At 44.3% G+C, this 23,874-nt stretch overlaps 2 protein-coding genes across 2 annotated transcripts; both read right to left on the reverse strand.

Moving 5' to 3' along the window:
• Positions 1–272: 272 nt before the first annotated feature.
• LOC138723739 (glutamate-rich protein 3-like) lies at positions 273–17,838 on the reverse strand. Its single transcript, XM_069863098.1, has 6 exons — positions 17,742–17,838; positions 5,462–5,555; positions 3,409–3,534; positions 2,726–2,797; positions 1,022–1,150; positions 273–365 (listed from the first exon to the last, which is right to left on the reverse strand). The coding sequence occupies exons 1-6, from the start codon at positions 17,786–17,788 to the stop codon at positions 273–275; spliced, it is 561 nt and encodes a 186-aa protein (XP_069719199.1). The 5' UTR covers positions 17,789–17,838.
• A 689-nt stretch (positions 17,839–18,527) lies between these two features.
• Positions 18,528–23,832, reverse strand: LOC138723402 (quinone oxidoreductase-like). The gene is made up of 8 exons (XM_069862359.1): positions 23,712–23,832; positions 23,230–23,382; positions 22,075–22,238; positions 21,248–21,299; positions 19,879–20,028; positions 19,376–19,477; positions 19,193–19,288; positions 18,528–18,934 (listed from the first exon to the last, which is right to left on the reverse strand). Exons 1-8 carry the CDS (start codon positions 23,820–23,822, stop codon positions 18,776–18,778), a joined length of 987 nt encoding a protein of 328 aa, XP_069718460.1. The 5' UTR covers positions 23,823–23,832; the 3' UTR covers positions 18,528–18,775.
• Positions 23,833–23,874: the final 42 nt, after the last annotated feature.

Genomic DNA, 23,874 nt, shown 5'->3' on the forward strand with positions numbered 1-23,874 from the left:
AGAATTCTTGGCCATAAATATAGTTTTTGCTACTGTCTCCTCACAGTGCAGCCTTGAAGCAAATGTAATGAACTGAAAGGAACTGTAGCAGCATGCTGTTTCGGTGGCTTCACCACATGGACATTCAGACACTACACCACAAAAGCACAACTGTTCAATGCTGAACACTTTTCTGACTTTTTATTTTATCTTTTCCTTGTATACTCTTCAGAATACCGCATTGAAATGTTAAACACCTCCCCCCACAAAAAAAAAAAACCTGTTTAACTGAGTTAAGTCACCATCTTGGAAAAGGCAAACTCCTTGGCTTGGTGTTGACGAGAAGGATGTTCACCATGATCATCAACTACAGCCCTATGTGCCCTCTGTATGGGATGGAGAGGAGAAGGTCATTCAGGACTGAACAACTTTCTTCAGTCCGCACCAACTATCATTATAGAAATGGAGAACCAGATAAAACTGTGCTATATAGTTGACCTTGGACTTCAGTATCATTCTTTTTCAACAGTATATTAACATTCCTTCTCTTCCCATCAACAGAGTAAGAAATTTCTGAGCCAGCACTCCAAAGCATGGCCTTCTGGAATGAACTTTAGTCTTACTTCGCCCCTTCAACTCTGTTCTCTAAAAATCCTCCCTTGCTTTCAGGGTTTTATAACATGTGTAAGCTTGTCTGCAGCCACAGTATTCATTGACAATACTTATGGTAAGGATACCAGCCTAGCCTTGGGTGACGAGGCACACAAAAAGGAAATATTAAAGTAGATTTATCACAAAGCAAAGCCATTTTTCTCTAGGTTCTGATTTGACACTCTTGCAACCTCAGCTTCTGGAGATTTCTTTTTAACTACACAATCCTGCAAAAAGGAAATCAGCCTCGAGTCAGGCAAGACGAAGCCTTCAGGTAGAACAATCAGGGTGATCATTGCTTTACACTAGGCATAGATGTCATAGGTATATGTACACACTTTTGGCTGTGCATGCTTACATTATAGCGTATAGAGCATTTGGTGAAACTCACCAGTTGTGACTGACCAGATGGTTCTCCCACCACAAAAGGATGGCGCCTATAATGATTTCGTGGACCGAGTTGTGGATGTGGGGTGTACACAGAGCTAGCATCTTCCACTGATTTTCTGGATTTTTCCACCTAAAAGAATAGAAATGTATGTCTCTGAGGTGCTAAATATCCTTAACAGCAATGTCTGAGCTTGCCTTCCCTCTGTCTTTCATCAGACAGCTATGATAATCAAATTGCCCAGATCCAATTGAACACCTGCTTAAGGAATGAGAGAGAGATGAGGGAAAAGACTTGTTCCAGTCTCTGATTGATTCCCCTGCACCCTTCTACAGCTGCACATCTCCCCAAGTTCAATTCCTCTGCCTATTTCTGTAGATCTCCCATTTCTTGATTTAGTCGAAGGCCTTTTTCTTTTCAAAATCTGAGTGCATCTGCCATTTCCTTGCTCTGACAGTGCCCCTCCCTGCCTTTTCTTCTCAAGAGCTCCACACTGGGCTGATTACCCTCCTGGACATAGATAGCTACACTTCTTATCCTCCCTTGCCCAGTCATCAGGTTTTCTCCTTTCCTTTCAGATTAGCTACTCAACCAATTTCACTGAACGTATGAAGGGAGAATTAAATTACAATACTAATTGCAGACAGGTTCCTGTGTCCTAGCGTGGCATCACAGCAAAGACACAGATCGTATATCTGCAGGCGTCTCCTTTACACTTCTCACTGAAGGAAGCAGTTTTGCTTTATGTTCCAAAAGTACCCAACTCCAGAATCCCTTAATAGGGTGCCTTGGTCACTGCTTACACAGTGGCAACTTTCTACCAGCAGGAGTTCAGTCAGTAAATAATGCTTTTGCAATTATCATAGTGAGCAGTGGTTTTCATTAAAATCTCCTCCTTTCTTTACCTGATTAATTGCTCACAAACGCATTATTAAAATTAAAAAGATTCAAAACTGTTCTTTAACTGCTCAAAGAAGCAGCTAGCTTCTCAGCGCATGCTTCTCAATGCAGGCTCTAACGAAGAGATAGGATGTTGAGGACATGTCAGCCAAAATGACAACTTTTCCCATAGGCGTCCAAGTGACTTCATAGGGAGAACCATTGCCTTCTCTGGGATTTCCACTACTGTAACAACTACAGCATCAAGCTCTACCCACACAACACCAAACTCTTTTCATTAGTTACATGCTGGTTCAGATAAACATCGTGAGGAGAGGCAAACGACTGAAAACAGACTGAGGGTCTTCAGCTTGGGAAAATGAGAAGGAATATTAAAAACGCATGTAAAATCACAAATGTCTTGGAAAAGGGGAATAGTTATTAATTTTGTTCATAATGAGAACAATGGAGCATCAAACAGAATTATCAGACAGCAGATACAGTAATTATTGTGCAGAAATTCAAGCAAGTACCATTTTATTCAACTTGCAATTAGATTCCACAACTAAGAATACTGCAGAACCAAAATAATAAGTTGATTCAAAGGGAATCATGTTTATGAATGGGAGCTCCTGAGCCATTCGATAGAGCTAGAAGAGGTAACCTGGGGCAGGATCATCCTCTACTTGCTTGTTCCTTGTACTTTTTCCATAACCCACAGAGACAGGATGCTTGATTCAATGAATCGTTGGCCTGACTCAGGGCTGTTATTTAGCACAGGGCAAAACTAGCAAGTCCCATCAGTACTCAATAGCGTTCAAGCCTTACCTTGATTTTCTGCACCCTCACCTTCTTCACAGAATTTTCAAGTTTCCTTTTCATTTCCAGCTCGTGATAACGCTATCAATATCAGAGAAAGAAATCTCATTAACAGACATTATGAGATGTCAGTGAATGTAAGAGCATTTGCTTCTGTTCTGCTTATCACTCACCTGCTCCCTGGCCATTATCCTCATTTTGCCCAGCTATGAAACTACTACTGACTCAATCCATTTGCATTACATCCATGTGTATTAATATCAGAAAGGGAACAACTGAGCATTTGTAAAGTTGTAGGGACCAGCTGCACTCTTGATACGTAGTGGGAATGTGACCAAATCTTGTACTCAGGTAACATATATAACCATGTTCAAATTATTTTGGTTTTATTAGAATTTTTTAAGCAAACTAGCCTGTGACTATCACCCCAGAATCTGACAACTGCCAGCATGCATTAAGTGAGCCAAGATAGTGTCTGTTCTAATGGCAGTATGGTTTAACAGCTAGAGGCCAGTGGAGGTTCCATGTGGGGGACGCCAAGTACAAAGATTGTCCCTCTTCCCAGCAGGAGATACATTTTCAGGAGAGCATGAGGGCACAGCTACAGAAAACAGACTGGTATGAGATAATAGCCACTGTCTGTCTGCTGGGAAGTATTTGAAAAGGCTTACAGATCCCTAGTAAATGCATACCTCCATATCAAGGATCTTCTGAAACGTGGCCTGAGCCAGGCACTCCTCTGCGTATCTTTGCTGATCCTTCCTCCGAACATTTTGCCAGTATTCTTTATCAGGTATTATTCTTCCACTCCTTGAGATCTGTGGTAATCAAATATAAAGTGACTAAAAAGAACAGAAAACAGACTAAAGTATGTTTTCAAACAGAGTAGCACCTCTGCTTTCTGTCGTGGTGCTGGAGCTCACCTTCCCAGCACAAAACTGTAGTTTCTTTGACTGCATGGAGCCCACCAGCCAAACAAGAGCAGGAGAGAAGCAGTCACGTTTTCTAACAACTGAGGGCTCACCCTTACTCTTCACGGGCCATCGCCCAAGTCAGTGAAGGGTAATTAAACACTCGCCTTCCCACTGTGTGAGGGTTGCATCTGCCTGTGCTAACCAGCATCACACCTAGGAGTGCATAGGTATTTTTTAAAATATTCAGCACATTCACCTTTACCAAATCCTTCAGTTTTCCATTAAACACTTTTGAAAAATAACATTGAAGCTATTTAAACTGCTAATAGAGTCAAAGATGCTTAGATCTCACAGTTTAAAAAAAAAACCAAGAGAATCAATATGAGTCTGTATATTTGCAAACTGAAAGATCTTGCAGAGAAAAAATCCAGTAAGCAAAAAGAAATACAGACCAAAAAACATAAAACATTCTAAATTTATCAAAACACCTCCATGAAAGATCTTCTTCTGCCTGGATGTGAAATGCAAGCAGATTGACAAGCATTCTCACATCACCAGAACAGTACAGTAATACAGTGCCACATGTAACTTCTTACTGGAAATGCATTTACTGAGCAGAAGCTCAGGGCTAAGCCAAAGCTCTCCAATGTTTAGATACATCATCAATCCATGTCAGCCACTCTTCGCAGTTTCAGGCAGACAGGCATTATGACTGCTGCATTACAGAAGCTGCAGTGGAAGCATAAGCTTGATATTCCATGGAGTATGGCCTCCATATTGACTCTTAGCACATTCCTTCTTGTGTGGAATCATCGTTCACCAGCAGCCCCCATGGCAGCACTTTGAGAGCCCCAGGTGGCCCTTGGACCTTGTCATCCTGAAACACGCTCAGTGTCAGGTGAAGCATTTCCTCAGCTGCAACTACTGTCTTCAAAACTGCTTAGCACACACAACTAAGCTCCGAGCTCTGGCTTTCTGTCATTCGGATTTCAGTAATGCAGCCTTAGGACGAAACGGTGTGACCAGCAGGTCCAGGGAGGTTATTCTCCCTCTGTATTCGGCACTGGTGAGACCGCTCCTCGAATCCTGTGTTCAGTTCTGGGCCCCTCACCACAAGAAGGATGTTGAGGCTCTGCAACGAGTCCAGAGAAGAGCAACGAAGCTGGTGAAGGGGCTGGAGAACAAGACTTAACGAGGAGTGGCTGAGAGAGCTGGGGTTGTTTAGCCTGGAGAAGAGGAGGCTGAGGGGAGACCTCATTGCTCTCTACAACTACCTGAAAGGAGGTTGTAGAGAGGAGGGTGATGGCCTCTTCTCCCAAGTGACAGGGGACAGGATGAGACAGAATGGCCTCAAGCTCCGCTAGGGGAGGTTCAGGCTGCACATCAAAAATTTTTTTCATGGAAAGGGTCATTGGGCACTGGCAGAGGCTGCCCAGGGAGGTTGTTGAGTCACCATCCCTGGAGGTGTTTAAAAGACGGCTGGATGAGGTGCTGAGGGGCATGGTTTAGTGACTGATGGGAACGGTTGGACTCAACGATCCTGTGGGTCTTTTCCAACCTTGTGATTCTGTTATCTAGATGACCTACGGTAGGTAATAATGCAGCAGAAAATGCCTGGATTAAACAAACCTGCCCTCAGTCTCAGTGTGATCGCATGGCTGTGATCTGGCACAGCATGATTTCACATTTGGCTAGCTGGTCAACTCCTCACCAACACATACCTCTAACAAACAAACAACAAATCCATTAGTGGTTTGATTTGTCCACTATTAGAGGAAACAAAGAACTCTCCTCTTTTTTTTTCTCGGAAAAGGAAACTTTTCAGTCTCACCAGTCCTGATCTCACAAGATGTCGTCTTATCCTGGCATTGCTGAAATATCCAACCAGGTGTTTGTCTGTAAGGCTATTGTAGGTTCCAATAAATCTGAAATAAAATCAATATAGATGCATATAATCCCTTTGATAGTCAAATTATTACAGCTTAAGTTATACATACTTACCCAATAGTTTGCTGCACAAAATGCTATCTTGATGAATCAAGCCCAACATTTTGTCAGATAAATGCTAATCAGACTATGTAAAAGCAAGATCTTACTGTCTGTGGAATGTTCCTATCAGAAACAACTGACTTCTACGTAAGATACAGCAGTTCAGCATTGACCAGCATCCCACCACTGAGGCACAGGGTCCAAGAAAGCCCAGCTCTGAAAGTCTCCTCCAAGACCGACTCTCGCAACAGCCTCCTCAGGTGACCTTCACCAGGCCATCACCATATCATACAACATCTGGAGCTGGATTACTGGCATGGACTCCAGCTCCCTTGCTACCCAGCCATGGGCTTTGTCAGAAGTGCAGTATATGGTACATCTCCAGGGAGGGGGATGTCCCATAACTCCTGCACCACTGCACTGCCCTACCATGCACCTCATGCTCCCCTTCCTCCTCCCGCCTCCCAACTCGTGGTAGGCATGGCAGTGATAGAGCTTCTGGCAGCTTGCGCAAAGACCTATAATAATAACTTGGCTTGGGAGGGATCTTCAGAAGCCACCTAATCCAGATCCCAGCTCCAGACAGATCACTTATACAACTTTATCTCTACAAAAGAATTTTCCTGCAGTCTTCATAGCCAGCTCTGAGCCATTATTGTCTGGTCTCTAACACCAAAAAAATTGCTTTCTTCCATCTACTCAGGTTAACAGAAACTGCTAGCACCAAAATATATTTTCAAGACAGAACACTGTTTCCGTGTTATTTTCACTGCCTTGAAAGTTAGCAGACATGTTATTAACTTGGATGCAAATTCTGCTCTGATGAAGGGACTATTTATTTGTTTTTTTAGCCGAAGCCTCCTTCTGTATCCACATTTCCAACCTTTTATTTTAACAGCTATTTCCCCTTCTTTAATGTTCCCTCCATCAGAGGGAGTGTACATCAAATTTGCCACTTCAAACACCTATACAGAAAACTAGGTTGCTTCAATTGCAGATGTCAAAAAATAGGCTTAAATATAACCTTCTGTTTTGAACAATTTTCTCAGTTGGGATTCAGCTACGTATCTGTTACAATGTTGTCTGGCTAACCACTAATTTGCTCATGAACAAAAAAGCCTGCCTCAAAAAGCATTTCTCCATTTGGCCTTTACACAAATAGAACTCACAAACAACTCAGGAAAACGAATCTACAACAGCAACATTAGGAACCATCCTAAACCATTTCAGGGAGCATTTATGTGAACACAACAGTGACTCCAGGCTATTATTTAAACAGACAGACAAGAATGTTTATCCCACAAACATATTGATAAATTCAATTGCACAAAACTTGTGCAGGGCAAGATTCATAACTTCCATGGTATATACAGGCCAGGAAGCCTACGGTACGGCATTACGGTTTTGCTGGCTGGCCCCACATGGCTATAGTTTGAAGTGCAACTTGCATTGATGAGAACAATTTTGCTCTCTAAATACAGTTACTGTGTTACATTTTTACATTTTTACATTTTTACATTTACTTTATTACCTTTTACCAAAAATCAGCAGATCTGCTCTGTGTAGCCTATTTCCTCAAACTCAATAAAATCCAAACACGCTCTGCAGGAAAGCAAAGAGTTTGTGCCAAAGTTGGGGCAGCAAGCAGACTCCTGTGTCTGCAGGAATCCCATCACTATTGCTCCAGCCCTCAGCCAGCTACCACCTCTTCACCACCTCGGCCTTTCTGTGGAGAGCACGCTTTGCACTGGCAGGACCGAAGAAAGTCCCCCTCCAGACCCAGGTGTCAGAAAAGAGGCAAGTGATGAAGGATCTCTCTTGAGAACCCAGGTCTTCCTGGGTTAGAAAGCACAGACACCGGGCAACCCATCGCTCAGTTCGGTACCAGCCTGCACAGCTCAGAGCCAAGGACCCAAGGCTTTTGCCACACCATGCTCTCAAGATTTTAACGAGACTGACTAGCCAGTAGCACAACAGCTCTGAAGGGCTGCTCAGTCTAAAAGAGTCCTGGGACTAGGCAGTCGTAGCGGCCAGCGTGGCTGGGCTACACTACCTGCTGCCAATCTTTGCCCCTCAAAACACCCCTCATGTTATGCAAAAGTCCTTTTCTGTATTTGGAGCAATAAACATGGGTCCAATATGAAATGCAAGAACCTCTCGAGTATTTTCCAGTTCCCATGCTAAAATACTCAGGATTGTCTTTAATGCATACACTGAGCAATCCAAAGTGAACAAACTGCATCTCTCTTCTCTTTATTGGTGAAAATCCGCCAAATCAACAAACATAGAGACCCTGATCATGTAGATTGTCAGAGTAAGGCCCTCCCCTGCTCCACACAAGAAATGCCTTGCACCTCTGGAATGCCAACAGAGCTACAACTTCCTAGCTGCCAAAGATCAGAGCTTCAAAAAATTGAACCCAAGATATGAGAGTTAAACACAAAACCAGAAGCATCCGTAACTAGCAGATACCTTTTTTAAGAGTTCTTAGCACAACCTTATCGTACGTCACCCTCTGGAAAGAGGACAAACAACAAAATACATTTCAGTCAGCTGAAGTTTTTAATAGTCTAGATCCATTCACGTTGTTAAATGCACACACTCAGCCACACATTGCATAGTGTTCAGCCTGACCTTCAGGCTCTCTGGGCAGGAAATATTTTAATTACACAACAAGAGATTGATCTCTCTGGTTTTCTTTGGCTTTAAATTTAAATGCCACTGTACCTCTCTTGCCTGTCTTTCAATGGGACGATTCATGAAAAATGTCTATTATTAGGCCAGGGCACCACACACAACAGCATGTTCAGGGGAAGAAAGAACAATTTGATTAAAAAAAAATTTTAAAAAAGCAAGGAGATCATGAATTTACAGGAATTTTATCTGGGGTTTCACAATAATCGCCCAAGTAGCCTACCAACAATAAATTAAACTTTAAACAAACAATTTAGCTTACCTTGTTATGCACGTTGATCAAATACCGGCACTATAGCAACTGTTCTACATTACTTTTTAAAACCATTTGCATTTGAAACCATCAGATTACATCAATTATGCTAAATGTTGACTTACAGTACGCCCTGGCAGTTGCATACAGAGGCAGAGGAGAAACTCAATCCAACTCCTCTTCATTTACTCCCTTCCATCTAATATTTCATGGACCATGTAACTAGTCAAAACACAATTCCCACCTGAGTACGGTGACACAGCAACTTTAGTTTCAAAGACAACTCTGCACACGTTTTCTCATTTAAATTATGAACAGGCTGGTCTTTAAAAATGCTGAATTAAACTCAAAGTTCAGAGAGTATTGGGGAAAACGAGGAAATGTTTTGGGCCTGAAACAAAACCCAGGAAACCACTGGAAAGAATGGAAGGGCATCCACTAGGCTTTGGCAGAGCCTGACTTCCCAGAGACACCCAAGCTCTCTGCCCAGGTGAATGCCTCAGTTGCCTAGAAGAGCAGCACAAGCAGAGCCTCACTGAACACCCGGGCACTGGCTCAAGCTTGGGTTCAAACTGTGTGCAGAAGCAGCATCTAGCCCTGCAAGTCTGTGCCCACTAGCAGCTGCTGCCCAGTTCCTGCTCATGCTGACTGACTGGTTCATCCTCCCCTGTCAGACTTTAGGCAAGTGCAGCCGGAGCGGGCCATGCTGACACCTCTCCCAAGTCCCCCTGGAGTATCCCACTGACACCAAAGAGTTAGACCGACTCGGCACTCCAGAGGATGAGGTGCAGGTGCAATTCCCAGCCCAAGGGCAGCCAGGGCGAGTTACCAAACCAGGTAACTTCCTTCCCCCAGGCACCAAGGAAGTCTACCAAATACCATCATGCGCATGGAGCACATGTTCTCTCTGGACACCCTGAAGAACTTAGTACATGAAGGGAGTTCCCCACCCGCTGGCACAAGGAGGGGACCCTGGGAGGCAGATGCATCCCATTCCCAGGTCTGTCTCTGCTTTATGTGGGCATCTTGACCTCCCACCCTTTGAGACCAGCAGCATGCCAGGTGCTCACTCACCCTTCGGTACCATCTGCGCTCCTAGGTAACACCTTAACTGCCTGTTCATGAAAACAAACTGCTGTTGCTAGAGACAACTCTGCTTTTCTCCCAAAAGTAATAAATTAATAAAGCCAAGTACAAGGACACAAATCAACACACAGAACGGAGGCACAAACCAAAAAAGCCACAATTTGTTCTGCTTTAAAAGAATGTATTGAGGGCCAAAGTAAACCAATTATCAGCCCAAAGCCCCGCAGAAGGAATTACGTCTGCAGTGGCAGGGAGTCCAGCTGTGCAGATGACTAAGTACACAAAACAAAAAATACACCAGAGCCAGTGACTAGGATTTTAGTAAATTAAGGAAGTGTCCACTTAGAACTCTGTATTATACCAGATTTTCATTGCATTATCATTACCATTACTATTTATTAACAGTATCTGGTTTTGATCTGCTTACAGCGCAACGCACTGCGTGCAGAGCTTGTGCTGTGTATCAAAAGGATCTTTAAAACCGCTCTTATTCATTTGAAAGGACTAAGTCACAGTAGGCATCCAGCATCAGTTTTGTAAAGCACATGTTCACAGTTAATAATTTACAGTGCAATTAAATCAGTGACCGTTCACCAAAGAAATAATCTAAGAGAGCATCAAAGCTCTAGTTATTGATCGGTAGAGTCACAGGGAATTACAGCTCCCATGTTTTACATGATCACTGGAGTTCGTTGCTCCTTCAATCAAGCAAAGAGTCCTGCCCTAACGGAGACCATTCCTCGCTTTAACAAGCTAATGGATCTGGCATTGCTTCTGCTGGGGACATAAACAAGAAAGGCTCAGCCAGCCTCCAGACAGAACAAATTCAAACACAGACTGTCAGTTAAGAACCCCACAAGGCAAGGCCCCTGCCCAACATGTTCCATTTGGGAGCAAAGACTCCTCCCAGGAGACTTTCCAGACACCTGGCCACTGCCTGCAATACCCTCCCTAAGGAAACTCTTCAGCCACCATTAAGTACATCCCATTTCAAAAAACAATGCCGTCAGGGTCTCCACAGAGGAAAGCAGATGGTGGCAAAGTGATTTTCTGCAGGACTGGAATATGACACGAAGTCCTGAAGGTCAGGACATTGTGAATTTTAGCTGGGAATAGCCCAACAGGCACATGTGGGCCTAAGATTCCAAAGACAGCATAGTTCCATCACAGAGGATGGGATTTTGCCATCAACCCACCAGTACAGGCATTTAGAAGACAACTGCTGGCATTGCCACACAACTCAACATAAATGCTTGTTCCGTTTGGTGCCTCCAAGCTTGAGCCAAGTGAATACGGCCAGTGACTACACTGCACTTGGATTCCTCTCTCTGTGAAAGAGGACCAGAAGATGAAAAGCCAGGAAAACAATCCCCAGTCTCCGCAAAAAGAGGATCTTGCTTTGTAGGGTGGCAGGGTTGTAACACTTGCGAACTGACTTTTCCAACTACAGCCTTAGGCCGTGGCCCTTTTCAAAATATGGGGAGCTGCTGCTGTGCAGCTGGGTCACTGGCAGACCCTCAGCTGCACCACCTTTGGACTTGAGGCACAGCTCTGGCTTCTGTATTTTTTGATTTCAACCTCTGCTGCTGTGCTTATAAGAATAAGAAGCCACGCTGGAACCCAGCTACTGAACCAAACTTCATTGAAGTCAGTAGATGACTTGAAATCTGGATGGGGCTGTGCAGTCTAATGATAATTAATTGCATTATTTCAAGCTCACAAAACCCTGAAGCCCAGGTACAATCTTCCTCAGGTGATAACAAGGAAGGGGAAGGTCACAGTCTCTCCAAACCACACTGCATCTCTGCTTAAATAGTTGCACGTCCCCTCCAGCCTTGGCCAGCTGACCTCAATGAGACTACCAGTTGTTTGCCTCATGGACACACAGGCTACATTCACCTTTCACTTTTGTTTCAAAAGCTTCAAGCTGCTCTCTTTACTCTTTGCCTAACCTGAACTATTTCATGGCCAAACCACTGAAGATTCTTTGGCCAGATACTCCGTGAAAATTACTTTATTTTATGAATACTTTGCCCCAGGGCATGGTCAATGACCTCAAAGGCAGCCAGAGATCTAACAAGCAGACAGAAATGAGCTTACTCTGCCTGCACCCAAAGGCAGTCACGAAGCTCTGGAACACAGACAGTGGCTCGCCCAGCACTGCCCAAAGGCTACACAGGACCCTTAGGAAGTTTAACATGGCCAGGTGAAAGTCCTACACCCAGGAACGAACAACCCTGTGCTACAAACAGCACAAGCTGGAGACAGACAGGCTGGACGTAGCTCTACTGGAAAGGATCAGCCAGTCCTGGGGACACAAGCTGGATGAGGTGAGTCAGCCACAGCACCGGGCAGCGAGGACGGCCAGCAGCATCCTGAGCTGAAATAAGAGGAGCACAGCTGGCAGGAGGGAAGCGATTGTCCCCTTTCCTTGTCACCCACTAGACCCCATGTGCGTGGCTGCATCCAGGTTTGGGCCCTAGTGCACAGGAGCCGTGGATGCACTGAAGTGAGCTCAAGGAGGCCACCAGGATGGTGGAGCTGGAGCACACGCCCTGTGAGGAGAGGCTGAAGGAGGAGAGGCTGCGCAGCCGGAGCAGGGGTCAGTCTGAATGAAGCAACTTGGTCTGATGTCAGCTGACCCCATGAGCAGACCAGACAAGAGATCTTCCTTGTCTTTTGCAGAGTGAATTATTTTGTGATCCTGTGGCTCATTTGACTGCTGTACTAAGCTAGCACTATTGAACGGCTCCCAGAGTGAGGAGCAGAGGCAAACCCCACATGTGGTGGCCTCTCCACTTCAGCAAGGTCTTTGCAAGTCACAGCTCTGCAATTTCCAGTGTTTTCCCTGTAAGGTAGAGATTGGAGCTATTCCTCAATACATCTGTGAAATAAATGCCATCAGCCACGGCAGAACTGTTTCCCCAAAACTGTTCTAACAAACTATCATCCCGACTCCAAAAGTGCCTTTCACGGTAACTAGAGGGAAACAATCTTCCAAGAATAAGGTTTTAAGTATTTTGTTTGGAGTCCTATATATTTCTGCATACAAGAAACACTCTTTTTTCCAAAGGCTTTTATACAAGCAAATCTTTCTACAGGTTCCAATCTTGAGCACAACTTGGCATGGAAACGGGAGCCAAAAGGCTCTTGTTCTGCTACCGATTTGTGACACGGCCGGGAGCAAGGGACTCGGTCGGTTCTTTACCCAGAGCATCGCTCAGCATACAGGACGTGCCAAATCACGTTACAGAGACGGGGACGTGCACAGGTCCTCAGGATCTGTAATTCGTGCCGCCTCGGGGCCGTGTGGATGCTCTGAACGTTCCAGCCCGCGGCTGCGAAGCCAGACACCGAGGAGGGGCACACCTGCCGCCAGCCCCTTCACGGACGGAGGGGATACAACGAATTCTCGGGGTCTTGGCCGGCGCTTTCGTTGTGAGGGGACAGGCGGCGCATCCCCCCCGCGCTGGACGCGGCGACACGGCGGTCCCCGAGTTCCCAAGGCTCGGAGCGGCGCGGCTCTACGCGGAGCCAGCCCCCGGCTGCACCCCCACCCTCCTTCCCCCCCAGGCTCTCGCTCCGCGTCCCGACAGAACCGGGCAAGCACGGCCCGGCCCCCGCTCCACTCACCCCGTCTGCGGAGCTCCCATCGCGGCGGCTCCCAGCGGCGCTATTGGCCGCGTCCCGAGCGTCGCTAGGACACAGCGGGGAGGGGCGGGGTTGCCAGGGCCGCCCCCCAACCCCCCGGCGGCGGCCGCCTGTGACGCCGACCCCGAGCTGGCAGGAGACGCTGCAACGGGCTCTTCCCCTGCAGTACCAGCGAGCTGCCAGGGTAAAGGAAGAGAAAGGCAAGGAGAAGGGAAGGATGAAGAAGGCCTTTGGATACAATACACGCCTGTGAACTTAAAAACACAGTGGGAGATGAGAGGATGCTCGATTGTTTCAAATCATAGACTCATAGAATCACCGCGCTGGAAAAGACCCACCGGATCGTTGAGTCCAACCATTCCCGTCAATCACCAAACCATGCCCCTCAGCACCTCATCCACCCATCTTCTAAACACCTCCAGGGAAGGTGACTCAAGCCCCTCCCTGGGCAGCCTCTGCCAGTGCCCAATGACCCTTTCCGTGAAAATTTTTTCCTAATGTCCAACCTTAAACCTCCCCTGGTGCAGCTTGAGGCCATTCTGTCTCATCCTGTCCCCTGTCACTTGGGAGAAGAGGCCAGCACCCTCCTCTCTTCCTTTCAGGTAGTTGGAGAGAGCAATGAGGTCTCCCCTCAGCCTCCTCTTCTCCAGGCTAAACAAGCCCAGCTCTCTCAGCCGCTCCTCATAAGGCCTGTTCTCCAGCCCCCTCGCCAGATTAGTTGCTCAAATATCCATCCACATTTCCATTCTCTCAGCACAAATGACAGGAAAGCTCCAAAGGGTGCATTTCAGTGGCCTCCAGCTTGACTCTGATACAGGAGATATCATCATCCTTCCCCGCTCCTGTTTTTCCTCTGCATCACAGCGGTTCCTCTCAAGGCTGCAGCACAACTGAACTGAGAAGGCGAGGAAGAGCAGGGCCAGCCCTCCCTTGCTGATGAACCAGCTCCAAAACATTGAAGGACTTCAGCTGTCCTTCAATGGTCCTCTGTGCCATGATCCACCCACATGGAATACTGAATTGTCTCTTGTAAAAGAAGCAACTATCAAGAACATCAACATCTTCCAGACTTTTTTATCTTCCCAACCCTGCAATTAAAGTCTCATTAATTTATTGTATCCTGCTGGAACACACCAAGGCGGCAGGAACACATGCAGGGAACCACTCGGTTACAACGGAGAGGGGATACTTTTGAAGCACCATTTATTTTGGGCACAATGATATTAACGAACCACAGCTGCAATTCCACCCCTCTGTCTTTCAGAAATACACGTACCTGCCCTTTCCAGATGCTGCCATGGCTACACATGGCACACACAGATACACAGATAACATGTGGCAAGCGTGGAACCCCAAGCCCTGCCTGTCTGTGCGAAGTTGAGCACAACAGTGAGAGCCGGTGTAGCCTCTCCCACCACTCACAGCCCCATCACAGAGAGCACCACCATTCGCTGATTCAGACCCCTCCTCTGATTAAACTCAAAACCAGCCAACCTGACAGAATTATTCTGCCTAGTTTGTTTGTCTGCTATCCTTTTCCTCCATACTCTCCGCTCTGTGGAGGGGATGGCACGTTCTAAAAAGAGAGCTGGACCAAGGGATCTCTAGGTTGACAGACTCTGCAGATGGGTGCCCTGACAGACCAGACGCAGCTGAAGGATTAGTCAGAAATGTGACAAGCAACGTCTCCAAGAAGCTCAGCTGCAGCAGTTCCCAAGCCAAAGTGGTTCCCCCTCCAGTGACAAGAGTGTTCTGCTAACAACGAACACAGCACGGAACATCCGTGGACACTTTCAACCGTTCCCCCTGGCAGATTACAGTGAGAGCGGGTTTGCACTGAAATGCGAGGCTGGGGCTACTGGAACTAAGTTGTGGGCAAGCCCTGGCCCCCTCACCTTCAGCATGACAAGATCTCACAGCGCTGCACCTCCACCTACAGCCGCAGCCCAGGCTCATGTCTGCCACAGCACTGACAACACTGCCCTCTCATCCCTCACGCCCACCTCCTGCCCACAGTCCCAAAGAGCCACTGCATCTCCTTGTTCCTCCCTGTACCTTGTGGTCAGTGCTATGCTGTAATTTTTATTCACACTGCGTGTCCCAAAATGAAAACAACCCCTTCCATTTGTACCATACATCAGATATAGACCAAGAATTTAGATGCTCTATTGCATGTCTTCTTGGGGCCCCTCACTACAAGAAGGATGTTGCAGCTCTGGAGTGTGTCCGGAGAAGGGCAACGAAGCTGGTGAGGGGGGTGGAGAACAAGACTTACGAGGAGCAGCTGAGGGAACTGGGGTTGTTTAGCCTTGAGAAGAGGAGGCTGAGGGGAGACCTCTTCTCCCAAGTGACAGGGGACAGGACGAGAGGGAATGGCCTCAAACTCCACCAGGGGAGGTTCAGGCTGGACATCAGAAAAAAAAATTTTCACAGAAAGGGTCATTGGGCACTGGAACAGGCTGCCCAGGGAAGTGGTTGAGTCACCATCCCTGGAGGTGTTCAAAAGATGGGTGGATGAGGTGCTGAGGGGCATGGTTTAATGGTTGATGCGAATGGTTGGACTTGATGATTCTGTGGATCTTTTCCAAACTAGTGATTCTGTGATTCTGTGACACAGCTGTCTGAGTGCTGCGGGTTCAATGTGCTTAGCTTTGCCGGGAGAAGCCTGCAGCGTCAGAGAAACAGAAGAACTCCTCTGACACCTTCTGGTCAGGAGCCTGTAACAAACCCTGTCCTATGAACATCAGCAAATGCATTGACAGGGAAACTGCTCTGAATTTCATCTCTGAGCATTAGCTCCAGCACAGAGGCGGCATGAAGCAAGAAAGGAGTCACTGTAAACCATAAGCCTCTCATTCCTGTAACACCCTCTGAGCAAAGGACAAATTAAAAAGAACCACAGATTTTAAAACATACCGTGTATAAAGAAAATGTGTATTTTCATACACACATCATCATATCAACCATTAACTGCTATGCTTGACCTGCTATTTAGTACCTTCACATTAAGAGATGTTTTACTTTTTCTAACAGTGCTGCCAAGCAGAATCACAGATTCCCTACCTGCCATAATTTCACCAGAAGGAACAGGAATAATCAGCATCTTTTACCTTAATAATCAGTTAAACACTACCTACCCACATCATTTACACTAGGCTAATCATTCTTAAACCTTCAAATTCAGAGCAAGTGGGAATGCAGCTCCCTACTCATGTTGGAATTTTGACCTGCAGGGAAGCCAGCATCTGGCCACTGGGACATCCACACAGCCTCCAGCTGTGACAGATGCCAAACCTGTGACACTGGCAGGCAAGGACCACGCTACTGCACTCCTACAGCCAAGTTCGCATAATCCTTCTCTTCCCCAGCAACTACTTTCAAAAGCACTTACTAAAATATTAGTTTGAAATACTTAACTCCAGAAACACTCCCATCTTTATCCCTGGCAAAAGCATCCATTTGATGCAATGGCTATAAGGGTTGTATGAACAAGGAACAGTTAAATGACTCCGTATAATAGCAGAAGGACCTCACATTTACATTTGCACAGAAGAAACAGCACTGTGATCTGCCTGCTATAGAAGACGGAGCTCAAGTAGTTTACCAAACCAATTACACACATCTTGAAAGAAATGAGGACTTAACTCAGTCACCCAGCATATTCCTTTAGACCTATGTTTAATAGCTATAATATCTTAGCATTATCCCCCCCCATCAGAAATTCAAACACTTTCTTAATTCCTGCTGGGAAAAATAGGTAGAGCTTTTTAGAGGTGCGTATATTTATGCTATGTTAGAAAATTTACTCACCTGTAAGTTTAAATTATCACTTGAGTAGCAATCCCAAACATGGCATTAAAAGAGACGCTTTCATACCTGAAAAAGGCTGATATTGCAAGTCTGAATCGGTGACTTGGAGCGCTCTCCTCTCTACTGAGAGGTTAATGCAAAACACCAGAGATGCACTTCCACAGGGACAAGCTTGGTGCTGGACAATGTCTTCCTTACATGACTTAACTTCCATTAGAAGAACATTCCTTTCCTCTTTGACACTGAGACCTTGCTCTTTCACCACCAATACTAACTGAATTAGTTCCGTAAGCCTCCCTGTAAAATACTCTTCTCTCACCTTAATATTTTAACAGGGGATGACAAACCTAGGGGAGAAATCCAGACATTTCAAAAGATTTTGCCAATTATTTTCTTAGTTGGGATTAAGCAAAACATCAGTAGAAATTAATGCCGTCTCAGAAAAAAAAAATAAAATCACAGCTTCAAAGAAGGTAGTGCAATGCCTGAGGAAACTACACTTGGATTGAGAGAACATGTGCTGATTTGTGATAGTATGACAGTAAACAAATCTAAACCAAACGTTAAAAAACAAGTTTCGCAGACAAAAATGCCTCTATATTGAAATTTATGGTCAGTAAGGACTCACTTTTCCTCAGAGGAACAGAAGTTCTCCTTGAAGTTGAGAAAACTCATCTGCAAGTGATGACTTCATGACTCATTAGAGAATTGGATCATTAAAAGGAAGTGCCTGTAATACCAAACATTTTGAGTGTAAAAACTGTCAACACAAAGAAATTGTTCTTCCTTAACTGCATTGTATTTGGATATGGACAACAATGTATCCACATTCATTTATGAACTAACACAATTCTCAGCACCAATGAAAGCTGTTCAGCCTTTCTCTTCTCCTCACTTTAGCCACAGATTCAGGTGACTTTAAATTTAATAAAGTTTGCAGGAAGAATTTAAATCCTCGCTACCCAGCTACTTACCATCAAGGAATTAGCTGTTTCTCCCAATATCATCAGCTACAGAGTAGCAAATACAATAACAGCAAGTAACTTCAGAGTTACAGTCCCTCTGAATTATCTGTGACATTTGCAATTCAGATACTAAGTCAAACGTAGCAAAACAAAAATGCCTCTGCGTCCTAGTAGTTCTCATTTGACAGATTCTTTGGCCATGAGCTCAAAAGTGAATTGTTTTGACAGTAAAAGCTTTTATTCCAAGTAAATTATGTGACAAAAATGGAATAAGACTAATTACGGTTAAAAAATTAACGAAGTCCTAGTTATATCTGTATAGCTAGTTCTAGACATATGTGTATCTGTTAAAAATCATTTTGCACTGCCCACAGCAGCTTCATTGTAACTTCTCAGAGAGCAAGAGATCCAATCCTGCCTGAGGTATTCGCTTCCCTTGTACCACAAGGCCACATCACCAGAGAAAATTTATTATTTCCACATCAGCCAAAAGAGCTACAAAAATTACTTTAAAGTATACACAACTCTGCTTATTACAAAAAGAAAACCGATCGGTAATTGATTGATATAATTAATGTAAATCAGCATTTGCTGTTACTGCTAAACCTGATTAGAAGTAAGTTTTATACCATACATCCAATTAATCATGTAAGCAAAGATGCAGTTAGAACAGCTACAAAATAAATGGGAAAAGGCTTCACAGAAGGAGCACCATCTTTCCTCGTGCACCACTGCCATGAATAATGTCTTCATGAGCCTTAGCTACTTGCTCCAGTGGATATTCTGGGCCCACAATTGGGTTCAGCCAGCCAGCTTCTATGCCATCAAGAAGTGCCGCTGCACATTCATGCATCTCCTCCGGCATGTAATAAAGACAGCATTTACCACCGCAGGGCCTTTACATTCTAGAAATGTATTTACTGTTTATGCAAAAGTTAAACCAAATTTCACAACCCAAAAATATTTTATGATGTTCTGAGATTAGATAAAAATGTAAAGGAATGAACCAACAAGTTATTTACGGTGAAATGATCCCTACAATAGGTTTTAACTGAAAACAGAGAAGTGTTGGAATATGCCAACAAAACATGCTTTAAAATGAAAATGTTCCTGCCTCAGTTGCAAGAAACAGACTGACTCCAATTATACTAGATTCCTTAGTCATCGTGTCTCTGGGATTTATCTCGATGGGACCTCTACAGCCCACAACCTGTTACAAATAAGTTACGATCGAGTTCCATTCGTAACTATTCAACTGCGGTGTTACGTGCACAAAGTAAGTGACAAAACCACTTACCATCACCCTTCCTCCACAGGACAGCAATTGTAAGTCAGCAGCAAGATTGATGTTAGAGAGCATTTCTATTATTATATCAACTCCTTCCATCTTTGTGTATTCCTATACAGGATATAATACCTTATTATCAGTCCAATTAGTGCTTGGGTACTACCGTTTATTTCATATCCTATAAATAACACACATTTTACAGTTTATTGATTACATTTTAAATACAGCCTTTGTACTAAGACTGACAGGTAATAAATTTAATTTTAGAGTATTTTGATCTGATGAATTGTAATATGCTACCATATTGGAAATTGCTGGAATGCAAGAGTTTCTAAATTCCATCGCCAGTGAAGAAAGCTCAGCTCTTCTAGCCTGGGAAAGTTTTATCTTGTGTAGAAATGACAAAGACAGTACGCTATTGCTCCCACATAAATCTACTTAAAAAAAAACTTCTGCAAATGACTGCTCATTCTGTTAGTAACAAGAATCACCTAGCCCTGATACATGCTTACCTTAATTTTATCAATGTAATTTGCTTCTCTGTGATTAAATACTTGGTGAGCACCATTTCTCAGGACTATGTTCATGCCCTCCTCAGTTCCTGCTGTACCCAAAACCTTTAAACCACAAGCTCTGGCAATCTGACATGTCGCTATTCCAACCTGAGGGGATGAAGGGGGAGGGAAGAAAAGGAAAAAAAAAAAAAAAACACAAAAAGGAAAAATTAAGTAATTAAGTCTTTTTTCTCTTTCTTTCTTAGCATCGATTTCATATATTTCACCTGCAAATTGGAACTTACCAATTTAAAAAGTTAGCCTGGAAACATTTTTTTAGCCATAAGTTATTTGCACCTTAGAATCAGTCTAATAAAGAAAAGATATTTACAGAGATGTGGTAAAACTTTGTGGGGTTTTTGAAGAGATATCAGCATTTAATATAAATCCACGTAGAATGCAGTCTGTTTGTTAAAGCTGGGCCATAGATACTTGATACAAAGCCAAGGAAATTCTTGCCTTCACAGAATCATCTGCTATTGATACCAGCACTACATACTGCAAAGAAAACCTGCAAGCAGAAATTTTGTTAACATTATGAACCTTGCACAACCAGATAAATTGTTCCTTTAGAAACCAAATTCTCTGGGTCTCGTACCAGCTCTGCACTCCAGAGGACGTCTGGAGGTGTTGGATGCCTCCACAAAAACCTGGTGCTGGAGCCAATGGTCATCCAGGCACAGCAATGCCATCTCTTGGCATTGCTCTGTGTCATGGCAACAGCATGGGAGACCAAGATGGGGGAACACAGACACTGCCTGCCCAGGATTCAGTCCCAGCTGGTCAGCTCCCGGAGGCTACCGATTCAGCAGCTCCCACAGCAGCCACAGTTACAGGATATGTTCCGAAACGCATGCTCCAAGGATGGTGACTCAACCACCTCCCTGGGCAGCCTGTTCCCGTGCCCAATGACCCTTTCCACGAAAAATTTTTTTCTGACGTCCAGCCTGAACCTCCCCTGGTGGAGCTTGAGGCCACAGCCCCTTGTCCCGTCCCCTGTCACTTGGGAGGCCAGCTCCCTCCTCTCCACAACCTCTTTTCAGGTAGTTACAGAGGTCTCCCCTCAGCCTTCTCTTCTCCAAGCTAAACGACCCCAGTTCCCTCAGCTGCTCCTCGTAAGGCTTGTTCTCCAGCCCCTTCATCATCTTTGTCGCCCTTCTCTGGACACGCTCCAGAAAAAAAAAGCATCTAAATCATCTGAAACAGAAACCTAATTTTGTTAATCCACTAATTGATATAAATGTGACCATAAATCATACCACAGACAAAAGCAGATGCAAAGACAGAAAGCAGCATTTCTTATAAGCTGCCTTCTCCAAATACTTACCCCCCCACTGGCTCCATGCACTAGCACGCTCTCTCCTGCTTTGGCATGCCCTCTGAGTGGAAAACAGAAAATATAGGCATGAAGATTGCAGTACACAGCCGTTACGCGTCAGATTGTATAAACCAACGTCAAATCTCATCTTTCACACAGTATGATTTCCAATTCATGTTATGGCTAAACAGGTACAATCAGCTGGAGGCAAAATAAACTATATCACTTATAAATTTACGTACTGCACAGTTATGTTGTGCACCTAGCAGCAAGTCATGGTCTGGTACTGAACTTAAAGATTTTCACCTGTTACAGAACATAAAAGTAAACCATGCTGGTTCTAACAATTTGTTCCATCAAACTAAACCAGATGTCCAGACCTAAGCTCTCACCTAGCTGACATGAAGCCTGGCTTTAACTCATTACCCTGCCCTATGGCACAGACAGGGCTGTACATGAAGCCTCTCTGGCACAGAGGCTCAGGAAGAAGAGAAATTAGAAGAAGAAATTAGAAGAAATTAGAACTATTCCTGTTCTTCACTGGCTAAAGTAACAATTAGCACTGAGAGAGAGTTATACATTTTATTACAAGAATCTTATTGGAGAAGCCTTTCCAGGCCTGTTCTCTTGAGAAGAAATGTGTAACAGGAGAACACCGTTGCTAGCTTCTAGTTGACAATGATATGACAATGCCATCAGCATAACAAATTTAACTTAAGAGTTTTAAACATTTCCACTCATTGATCTCCTCTCCTTTTAGAGGGCAATGAAAATGCGGGCTTCAATATTTTAAATATTCATAAGCAAAATGGATAAACTTAGATTTGACACCTTACTTTTGGAAAAGAGCACGATAAGCAGTGAAGTAGGGTATTGCAACTGCTGCTCCTTGTTTAAAGTCCAGTTTATCCGACAAAGGAAACACTTTATTAGCTGCAGCAACTGCATAATCTGCATATCCTCCAGAGATCGTACCAATGGTAAAAACCCTGTCACCTTTCTAGAAAGGAGGGAAAAAAAATAGAGACATTAATCATCTCGCTTATATTTTCTTTAATATAGTTTAAGAACCAGTTCACAGATGTTAAGGTGATTTCTAACAGCTCTCCTATTAAAACTAACCAATTATATTTGTCACAGAGAGGATTTTTATAATGCTAATACATACAATCCATGCAATACAAACCATATAATTTCATACACCTAAAGTGTCATAATTAGAACCCCGGCTCTAGAGGGTAACACACAAACCTACTGTCTCATTAATATTGACCTTAATGAACCTGAACACTAGAGAATTCCAAACACAGATTCCAAATGCAAAACCTAAAAAGTTTTCACAAACACAAAATAAACATTTCTCAATTATTTTTGCTTAAACGTGGAAAAGAGATATTCTCTTAATAAACCTTACAACACCTCAATATTGCCACTGCTCTGCAGAAGGGCCGGCTCAAGCCAAAATCCCACAGGCGATGTGGACATGCACAGCGGGCAGCACGTCACCTATGTATGCCCAGCGCCGTGGCACGACACCAGCTGTGGGGCCAAGACAGCACCCAGCCTGGCCCTTGGCCACTGGCAGAGCAATGCCAGGGCCCACAGAAGGCACAGATACACAGCTCTGAGTCTTCTGCTGCCAGCATGGTGACCTCCATAAACATCCAGCATGTGGATGGGGTGGGTCCGGTCTGCGGACACCGGGTAGTAACTGCTGCAGGGTAGTGCAATGGTTTCCCAAGCAGCTCGAGCATGCAAATGCACGAGCTTGGCCACTCGGCATTTTTGGGATGTCTGTCTGGGGCACACACACGCATTGCATCAGCTCTCACTCTGGACTGTCAGGGTGACCCCACTGTGTGCTGCCACTAGCCGGCAAAGGTGAAAAAAGCCAGCAAAGCAATAGAAACAGGATTAGCAGCAGAGCAACCACACAAAGATGATCCCATAAACAATCATGAATTAAAAATGAATGTATTTTCTACACCTACCTTGAATGCAGTAACATGTTCTCCAACCCCTTCAATTACACCAGCCACATCTGAGCCTGGAGTGTAGGGTAAAGTTGGTTTTCTAGCATAAGTCCCAGAACGAATATATGCCTCGACAGGATTCACCCCACAGGCGTGGACTTTAATTAGCACCTAAAGAAAAGATGCTCCTTAAGCAATAATTAAAGAGTTTTAGAAATTGAATCCACAGCACAGGATCATGGCACTTTAACTAGATTTTTAACAGAGTAAGCAAAAATCTGAACTGAGGCTATTTTCAGGAAATCCTTTCTATAGATTATGTAGCCCATGTAAAAGTAAAAAGCCCACACTTGTTAAACATGATGTCTCAGGTTGTACCAATACACTGACCAAAAACTACATATTCAAGATGAAAAGTTTCGGTTTGCATTCTTCATTCTGTTCTGAGTAGCCTATTATCATTCAATGCCATTATTTCAGTACACAGAACTCATATATACCTGATTTTCTTTTGGAACAGGAATTACGACGTCTGACTGGATTTTAAGCACTTCAGGGCCACCAAATTCAAAAACTCTGACAGCTCTCATCAGATTTCTTGTGGCTGCCATAGTTATCAGAATATCTGCAGGAAAAAAAATATGGTATTGCCATCATAATTTA

Source organism: Phaenicophaeus curvirostris, chromosome 8, assembly GCF_032191515.1.
Source record: "Phaenicophaeus curvirostris isolate KB17595 chromosome 8, BPBGC_Pcur_1.0, whole genome shotgun sequence".
NCBI lineage: Eukaryota > Metazoa > Chordata > Aves > Cuculiformes > Cuculidae > Phaenicophaeus > Phaenicophaeus curvirostris.

Coding starts and splice junctions, on each gene's coding strand:
- LOC138723402 (XM_069862359.1), bottom strand. CDS start 23,822: ATGGCAGCCACAAGAAATCTGATGAGAGCTGTCAGAGTTTTTGAATTT. Junction 22,239..23,229: donor AACATGTTACTGCATTCAAG/GTAGGTGTAGAA, acceptor CCTCCTTTCTAG/AAAGGTGACAGGGTTTTTAC. Junction 19,289..19,375: donor CCTGTGGAGGAAGGGTGATG/GTAAGTGGTTTT, acceptor TATTTGTAACAG/GTTGTGGGCTGTAGAGGTCC.
- LOC138723739 (XM_069863098.1), bottom strand. CDS start 17,788: ATGAGTTTTCTCAACTTCAAGGAGAACTTCTGTTCCTCTGAGGAAAA. Junction 3,535..5,461: donor ATCTTGTGAGATCAGGACTG/GTGAGACTGAAA, acceptor TGATTACCACAG/ATCTCAAGGAGTGGAAGAAT. Junction 366..1,021: donor CATCTGGTCAGTCACAACTG/GTGAGTTTCACC, acceptor CATCCCATACAG/AGGGCACATAGGGCTGTAGT.